The sequence below is a fragment of the Rhagoletis pomonella genome, unplaced genomic scaffold (assembly GCF_013731165.1).
Source record: "Rhagoletis pomonella isolate Grant_MI unplaced genomic scaffold, Rhpom_1.0 Rhpom_scaffold_00174, whole genome shotgun sequence".
NCBI classification, from domain to species: Eukaryota; Metazoa; Arthropoda; class Insecta; order Diptera; family Tephritidae; genus Rhagoletis; species Rhagoletis pomonella.
In genome coordinates this window covers 93,012-101,706 of record NW_023458728.1, presented here as the reverse complement: position 1 = coordinate 101,706, position 8,695 = coordinate 93,012, and the positions used below count along the sequence as shown (strand labels likewise).

At 43.3% G+C, this 8,695-nt stretch overlaps 1 protein-coding gene across 1 annotated transcript; it reads left to right on the top strand.

Moving 5' to 3' along the window:
• The first annotated feature begins 442 nt into the window (after positions 1-442).
• On the top strand, positions 443-8,602 carry LOC118750224. The gene is made up of 2 exons (XM_036484950.1): positions 443-997; positions 7,922-8,602. Exon 2 carries the CDS (start codon positions 7,922-7,924, stop codon positions 8,600-8,602), a length of 681 nt encoding a protein of 226 aa, XP_036340843.1. The 5' UTR covers positions 443-997.
• The last annotated feature ends 93 nt before the right edge of the window (positions 8,603-8,695 follow it).

Genomic DNA, 8,695 nt, shown 5'->3' with positions numbered 1-8,695 from the left:
ACCAGCATGCTGATACAATATTTATATCTTTAGAGATGAGGTAGAGAAAAGGTCGAAATGATAAGAGCCGAAATTTCATAATTTTTCTACCATTTTGTTAAACTTTTTTTTTCAATTCACAACTGCAATATCGTAAACTTAATCTTCCACAAACGCGGCTTTTTTTATTTATTTATTTAGCCAATGAATACAAAAAATTATTCTTACAGACTTACAAGAAAGTTACCAAATTAATCTAAAATGGAAAACTAGGAAAAAGCAAACATTCGCTTCTACAGACTGAAAAATCAGAACTTAAGAGCTTTCAATACAATAGAGATCTCAAAATTGTAATCATTGTAATAGGTACAATTAGCATTCATTAAATTAGTTATACATAGGTCTAAGAACTAGAGTTCATTACAGACTATGGCTAAGCGAGGACTGCTTAACCAATCAGACACCCAAAATTCTGTAAATTCTATAAAGTTAGCATTCCATTGAACTGTATTTGAATTCCTGATCATGTACATATTTGCACTACTATTTGAAATCTACTCATTAGTTGTACTTAGTTATTTGTATGTGTATTAAAATTACATGCTTATTGTACACACGCATTCATACATCATTATATCCATTTATTTGTATAACGTACTTAGCTTAAAATCGCTATTTGAATTATTGAATTATTGCACTTAATATTTTTGAAGTCTAAAACTCCCCTAATGTTTAAACCACTTTAAGTAGCGATATAAGTAGTTGGTAACACTGATGCCGATAAGGCAGGCCCCCTTTGACAGCGCACGAAAGGGAATAAGAAGGAATGACATTTGGTTGTCAGAATCAGAATTTTTTCCACACTCGTGCCGCCCAGCCGCAATTCGTGAATTTTTATAAAAAAAAACCCCAATTTGTATCCCGCGCAATCGGTAGCTAAACACTGGTCCTTCGTCGCCTTGAAAGAGCCAGCACCGTTGGAATTCAGAACCCAAATAAAAAGTATCCCTAAAAAACCGTAAGTAAGAATCTGAATTGCTTACTAACCCCATTTCACCAAAAAAACAGCCTAAAAACTAGCCAAATCGCGCATACATTTTGATCCTCTAAAGAAAAATCTTATAAGTTTAATAAAAACGGTGCTCGCATCCCGTTATAGAAAATTTCTTTACACATATACATATGTACATTTCTTTTCCTCGATTCCCGTAATTCTGCGACCGTATTGGTTTTTTAACAAGTTCATTTCTTCGAGTAAATAAATCCCGAAACGGTTCGCATATACCACTGTACATACAAGAACATTTGCATATAGTACATACGTACATATGTACATACATACGCGGTAAATACATACTGTAAGACAGTAAAAATAAAAGCTGTAAAACTAAATTCTCTCCCAATTAAGCGAGCCCCTGTATGATTTAAAACCCATTTGTGCATAATTTACTCACATCCATTTTTATAACATATATCTCCTTTTTAGTTTGCACAACAAAATATTAAAGTGAAACAGGTGCTTCGTGTATGCAAACATACATACACACATACATTTGTATGTACAATACATAGCTCACGTATAAGCACACATTCATATAATTAAATACAGTGGCACAAACTCGTGTTATGATCTCAATTTATAATCTCACACTGAAATAACGTACAGTGGCTTTCTACTTTACAAAAAAAGAAAGTTCGTCTCTGAAATATTTAGAAACGTATGCAACAAAATAAAAGCTGAGAATAAAAATTACTTGCATATTATCCCTATGCTCCATGTTTAAGCAAATCTCCGTGTAAACATACATATATACACAAACATATTGTAAACTATCTCTACTAACACATAATTACATTTTCCCAACAACACATATATACATTTAATACATTATATAATATAAAGTGCTATTAAGATAAAGGCTAATTCGGCACACATACACATAGTTATACGGTGCAGTGCGGGTACAGTGAAACGGTCCCCTTATATCCCTCAATAGACCCACAAACAAAAAATAAAAATAAATACAATAAAATAAAACTTCTCCAGCGATTTTATCAGTAGCACGTATCAAAGTGCAAACACCCTTTTTTTTATATATCGTGGCATTCGCACTTACGTAATTGCCTTTCATTGCGTTAATTTAGCAAGAATAATCACAAATATATATACATATATATATATATAGCGAAACCCTCCATTTACGTTCGGTCACAAGAACTCGAGTTTAGACCGGCAGTAGATTTTTTTTTGTCTCTTCTCTCTTTGATCTCCGTCTCGTAAATAAAATTTAAAGTCATCTCGTTAATGCTTGCCGCACCTCATAGTGACGCTAAATCGAAAAGTCCAAAAATGAGTGATGATGAGAAGCAACAAGGAACTTCCGCTGAATCTCAACGCGCTACGCGTGCAGGCGGAAGGTCCAATAAGAAACCCAAACAGTCAGTCGTAGCCCCTAAATTTATCTCTGAGACAGACAATTTAATGGATTACTGTACCCGATTCAGTACAACTCAAATCCAAGACAATACTGAGTCTGCACTAAAAATTAAAGACAAGAACATTGATAATTTTTGGAATCGAGTACAGAGCGCATATGATTTAGTAATAGAGACTGAGGAGCAGGACCTTCCCGAGGACTTCAAAGCCTCCGCTTATAATAAATACAGGTCATGCCTCATAACGTATGAAAATACGAAAGCCCAGATTGGTGATCAACTCCTGCTTCTTAATCAAGTCAGCAATACTACGCCTACTCCCAGTATGTCTCAACCCCAGGAAAACTCTAGCTTCGGCCTAAAGGTCCCACCGTGCGATACGGAAACATTTTATGGGGGTTATGAGCAATGGCCGTCTTTTCGTGACATGTTCACGGCGGTATATATTAATCACCCAAAACTCACAAAAGCTCAGAAATTGTACCATCTCCGGTACAAGACTCAAGGCAAAGCCGGCCAAATCGTGAAACAATTCCCACTGAGCGATGATAATTTTGATCTGGCATGGGAAGCCTTACGGTCTCGCTATGAGAATAAAAGAGTATTAGTTGACAACCAAATACGTATTCTCATGAATTTAAAATCTATTCAAGTGGAGAACAGTGAAGATATTCAAAAACTCCAATCATCAGTGAATAACTGTCTCCAAATTCTCGCCACCCAACAAGTCTCCACAGAGAGCTGGGACCCCGTAATAATTTACCTCGTCACCTCAAAACTTCCTGAGAACACAGTAGCTCTGTGGGAGAAATCTCTCAGTTCCAGGAAAGACCTTCCGAACTGGTCCCAAATGAACCAGTTCCTAACCACTCGATATGAGGTGGTCGAAAGGGTTGATCAATGGCGCCCAGCCAAACCAAGACCCAATCCCCAAAATTCCATTTCATTTAGAACCACTCAACCGCACAACAGACCCCCCTTCAAAGCTTCTCACTTTCAACAGTCGCATAATAAATCATCGACGCAAGTCCAATCGCATGTGACAGAACAGCGTACGATGTATAAATGTTCCATGTGCAAAGATTCCTCGCACTCATTGTGGAACTGCCACAGGTTCCGTAAATTGTCGGTTCAGGATCGCAGAAAATTCGTAAGAGAAAACAACATGTGCTTTAACTGCCTCTCTCAGTCACACTCCCTGAAAGATTGTCCAAGTACTCAAACCTGCTCCAATCGTCGAGAAAGACACAACTCAGTGCTGCACTATAGCACAGCCCCTCCGCCAAAAAGGCAAGACTCTCGAGTACAAAGGACCACATCGCAGGTAGCCATGACTGATATGCCAAACCCCAACCTGCAAGCCCCACAAGAAACGGAAGAACAAGATGATTTACCGTCAAGTTCTAATGGAACCAGAGTACAATCGTACTACTCTGAAAATGAGAGCAAAGTCCTTCTCCCTACAGCGATAGTCTCAGTAGAACAGAGAGGAGAACTCTTTAAACTGCGAGCTCTCATCGATCAGGGCTCAGAACGGAGCTTCATTTCTTCTAAGGCCCAAAACAAACTGAGATTACCATGTCAAAGCTCGAACTTTGAAATCTCCGGCATGGGTGGGACAGTAGTTCAGACTTCGAACAAAATCTGTTCTCTTGTCTTAGTCTCCTCCGACTTTGCTACGAAAGTCACCGCTCAAGCAATTGTGCTACCCCAACTAACTAAAATACTCCCAAGATTCCAGCCAACTCGCGAACAACGCGAGAAGTGGTCTCATATTAAGCTAGCAGACCCCAATTGTCATTCCCCGTCTCAAATCGACCTAGTGATAGGCAGCGATCTCATCCCGCAAATCATGCTTGAAGGCATTGAACATATCTCAAAAAATCTGTTAGCACAAAATACCATTTTTGGCTGGATTTTGAGCGGTCAAATCCCTAATCATGTGGTATCTTTCTCCACTCAAGTGGAACAAACTACTGGAATCCCAACTACGAAAGTTCTGGGAAGTAGAAGAAGTTCCGACACCCAACCTCATGAGTCCTGAAGATAAGCTATGCGAGGAGTTATACCAATCCACTACATCGCGCACGCCTGAAGGTCGCTACGTAGTCCGGCTCCCTTTCAAGCCAGGTTTCCCGAAGGAAATATCTCTAGGTCAATCTCGCACCACAGCTCTCCAGCAATTTTTCAGTATGGAGAGAAGTCTTCAGAAAAAAGCCGACCTAAAACCCCTGTATGATAATGTCTTAGGGGAATATCTCACCCTAAATCATATGGAAGAAACAACTTCCTATGAAAAATCCTCAGAAGGAAAATATTATTCCTTCTATCTCCCCCACCACGCGGTGGTCAAACCCGAAAAGAGAACCACCAAGGTACGTGTCGTATTTAATGCATCACGAATATCAGGTTCCGGACTCTCTCTTAATGATTTTCTCTATACCGGACCAATACTTCAACCCGATCTGATGCTATTAATCCTCAAATGGCGCACGTATCAGTTTGTGTTCAATGGCGATGTAGAAAAAATGTATCGTCAGATACTTTTACATAAAGACCACCAGAATTACCAGAGAATTATATTTAGATCATCTGCAAGCAGCCCCATTCGAGACTACAGGTTAAAAACCGTGACATTCGGTGTAAATTGTGCACCATTTCTCGCAATACGCACTCTTCACCAACTCTCTGATGATGTAAAAATAACACATCCCTTGGCGGTGCCAATACTAAAAACCGAAACATATGTGGACGACATACTTTCTGGAGGTCATGACCTCATCTCAGCAACTAAATCTCTCTCCCAAGTCATTCAAGCTCTGAAATCCGCTGGCTTTCCCTTAAAAAAGATCACGGCGAACCACCCTGATTTGCTCAAAGACATAAAAAAGGAGGACTTGCTTGAGAGCAACTTTCTCGAATTCGAAAAAGCAAGTATCACCAAAACCCTCGGGATTCAATGGAATGCCATTACTGACTCCTTCTCTTACACCATTGAATCCATATCAGCCTCGTCGGCGAGCACAAAGCGACAGATTCTCTCTTCTGTCGCTAAACTGTTCGACCCCGCAGGATGGCTCTCGCCAATAATGATTCAAGCCAAAGTTCTCTTACAAGAGCTATGGCTCGATGGAACTGACTGGGATGAACAAGTCAAACCCCTCCGCCTCCATAAATGGTTGCAATTCGCCAACAATTTGAAATCTATCTCGGCCATTCAAATACCCCGATGGGTCAATTACGTTCCAGGCCAACAAATGGAGCTACATGGGTTCTGCGACGCTTCGGAAAAAGCGTATTGCGCAGCCATATATGTCCGAGCCACACAAGGTGAACAAGTCTCTTCCCACCTACTGGTGTCAAAAGGCAAAGTTGCGTCCCTCAGAACCATTAGCCTACCTCGACTCGAACTATGTGGGGCTCTCCTTCTAGCTAAATTAGCCTCAGCTGTCCAATCGCACCTCGGTTTCTCAGATCGAAAACTGACAATGTGGTCAGATTCAGAAATAGTCCTGGCCTGGCTGGAAAAACCGCCCCACTCCTGGAAAACCTACGTCTCGAACCGCACCGCGCAAATCATTGATCTGGTAGGAAATTCCACTTGGAGGCATGTGTGCAGCAGCGAAAATCCCGCGGACATGGGAACAAGAGGATGCAAACCCCTCGATTTAGCCTCCTCTTCTCTGTGGTGGCATGGGCCCAACTGGCTAACCCAACCACCCGACACCTGGCCAAAATCCGCTACCCGCTCTATTAACCCACCGGAAGTCCGTCGAGTCGACGCCTTTCACACTGCCGAAGATGATACCGACATTTTAGATCGCTTTTCGTCTTTTTCCCGCATGCTTAAAGTTATGGCATATGTCTTCAAATTTTTAGATCGCTTAAAGAACCGAAATCAAGCCGCCCAGGATCCTCTCCCATTACCCCTATCGCACAATGATTTCCGCTCTACCAAACGTCGTTTCATTGCCTTACCGCAAAACCGTTACTTCCCCCGCGAAATTGCATGCTTATCGCAGTCAGTGCCAATTGCTAAGAAAAGCCCCTTGCTAGTTCTCAACCCCCTTCTAGACAAGTGTGGGTTACTCCGGGTCAATGGTCGGTTGGCCCACTCCACTCTTAGCTATAATGAACGTCATCCCCTCATTATGCCCGAAAAATCTCGATTTGCTGTTCTCTATCTTCGTTTTCTCCACGAGCTCCTCCTACATGCCGAACTTCGGCTCATGCAGCAAATGATAAGACAGGAATTCTACATCCCCCGACTCAAGCCTCTTATAAAAAAGTGCATTTTTCATTGTAAAGCTTGCACCGCTCACAAGCATCAAACGCGCTCTCAAATCATGGCGGCGTTGCCACCAGAGCGTTGCACTTACGCTCCGCCTTTCACCGCCACCGGTGTAGATTTTGTTGGGCCTTTTCAAGTAAAAGCCTCCATGCTAAGGTCCTCCACCATTGTGAAAGGCTACGTGGCCGTATTTGTGTGTTTCACAACAAAGGCGGTTCACCTTGAGCTGTGCTCCGATTTGACCACAAACGCATTTCTCGCCGCGTTTGCCCGGTTTGTTGGGCGTCGAGGCTATCCAGCAAGAATGATGAGTGACAATGGCACAACTTTCATTGGAGCCAAAAGAGCAACAGAGAAGGAATTCTGTAGTTTCCTGCAAGAAGTATCTCAAGACATCGTCAAGCAATATTCTCCCCAAGGCATTGATTGGAGATTTATCCCCCCTGGCAGCCCTCACATGGGCGGATTATGGGAATCCGCCGTCAAAAGCTTCAAGATACATCTCAAACGAACAGCAGGAGCACACAAATTCACGTTTGAAGAATTCGCCACTCTTTTAGTTAGGATCGAAGCGGTATTAAATTCTCGGCCCATCTCCGCTCTCTCCCAAGATCCCACGGAATTCACGGCCCTCACCCCTGGCCATTTCCTAAGGGGAACTGCCCTCTTGTCTCTCCCGGAAGTAGACCATAGCAATTTGTCTCTTCTCAATAGGTGGGAGAGGGTTAAAGTTGTGCACCATCAATTCAGCCGCCGTTGGAAGGAAGATTATCTCAAAGACCTTCAGAAACGTTATAGATGGAAAGACACTAAAGTTTCACCGAAAACTGGAGAATGCGTCCTCATTATAGATGATACGTTGCCGCCCACTGAGTGGCGTCTTGGACGCATAGAAAGGACCCATCCCGGTCCAGATGGGCATATCCGTGTAGTTGACGTACGCACCAAAACCGGCATTCTCACTCGGTCTATTGTAAAGCTATGCCCGTTGCCATACGCTAATGGTCCTCCAACACCCACAGCAGATAACTAAACCAATTTTCACCGTTCATGTTGATATCTCTCGTCTTGAATGGCCGCCCTACCCGCACTGCTTCCATACATTTGTTTCCCACAATGACTTGACAGGCAATCCACCTATAAGCTTATCCCTCTGCCTTATTAACCAGTGTCTAACATCCCACTATTAAGCTATTCGCAAATCCCTATTTGCAGATGGAGATGGACAAGCCTCAGCCGGCACCACGCACTTTTGCTTCGTCGCAGGGGAAGACCGACACACCTAAGCCAGCGCCACGCCCCTCCACTTCGTCGCAGGGGAAGGTTGATACGCCTCAACCGGTGCCACGCCGTGCCTTGTCGCCGAGGGTAGTACTGCCGATGGATGGGGTTCCAATCCCGGCACCTACTCAACCTATAACTGGCGAACCATCAGCAACAGACTTTCAGAGATGTCGTCTTTGTGCGCGCTATCATGCGCTCAGAGTATGCCCAGGTTTTCGGGCCATGCACCCACAACAGAGGTTCCTCATCGCGCGAGCTCATAAGTTCTGCACAAACTGTCTCGCACTCTCCCACGCTACAAGCGCGTGCACATCAAACGGAAATTGTAGAACATGTGGCCAATATCATCACACGCTCTTACATAGAAATGACTCCAGCACCTCTGGTCGCCGGTTAAAGCCGCCTGCACGCTATCCCCCAAGACTTGCTCGGAACATTGGCTCCGCATTTACTGGGCGTCGCCAGCACAAAGCCGTGCCGCAGAACAAGCACCCAATCAAACGCACTACACCAAGAATTCGAAACATAACGCCGAAAGGAAGATTCACCAAACGGCTGGTGCATGAAGCGATGCGCACCCTGAAGGAGCTGAAAGACGCTCTAGCCGCTTAGCGCGCCTAGGGGGGGCAGGATGGCTAAGCGAGGACTGCTTAACCAGTCAGACACCCAAAATTCTGTAAATTCTATAAAGTTAGCATTCCATTG

What these genes read in the sequence shown, in the direction of transcription:
- LOC118750224 (XM_036484950.1), top strand. Translation starts at nt 7,922, where the DNA reads ATGGAGATGGACAAGCCTCAGCCGGCACCACGCACTTTTGCTTCGTCG.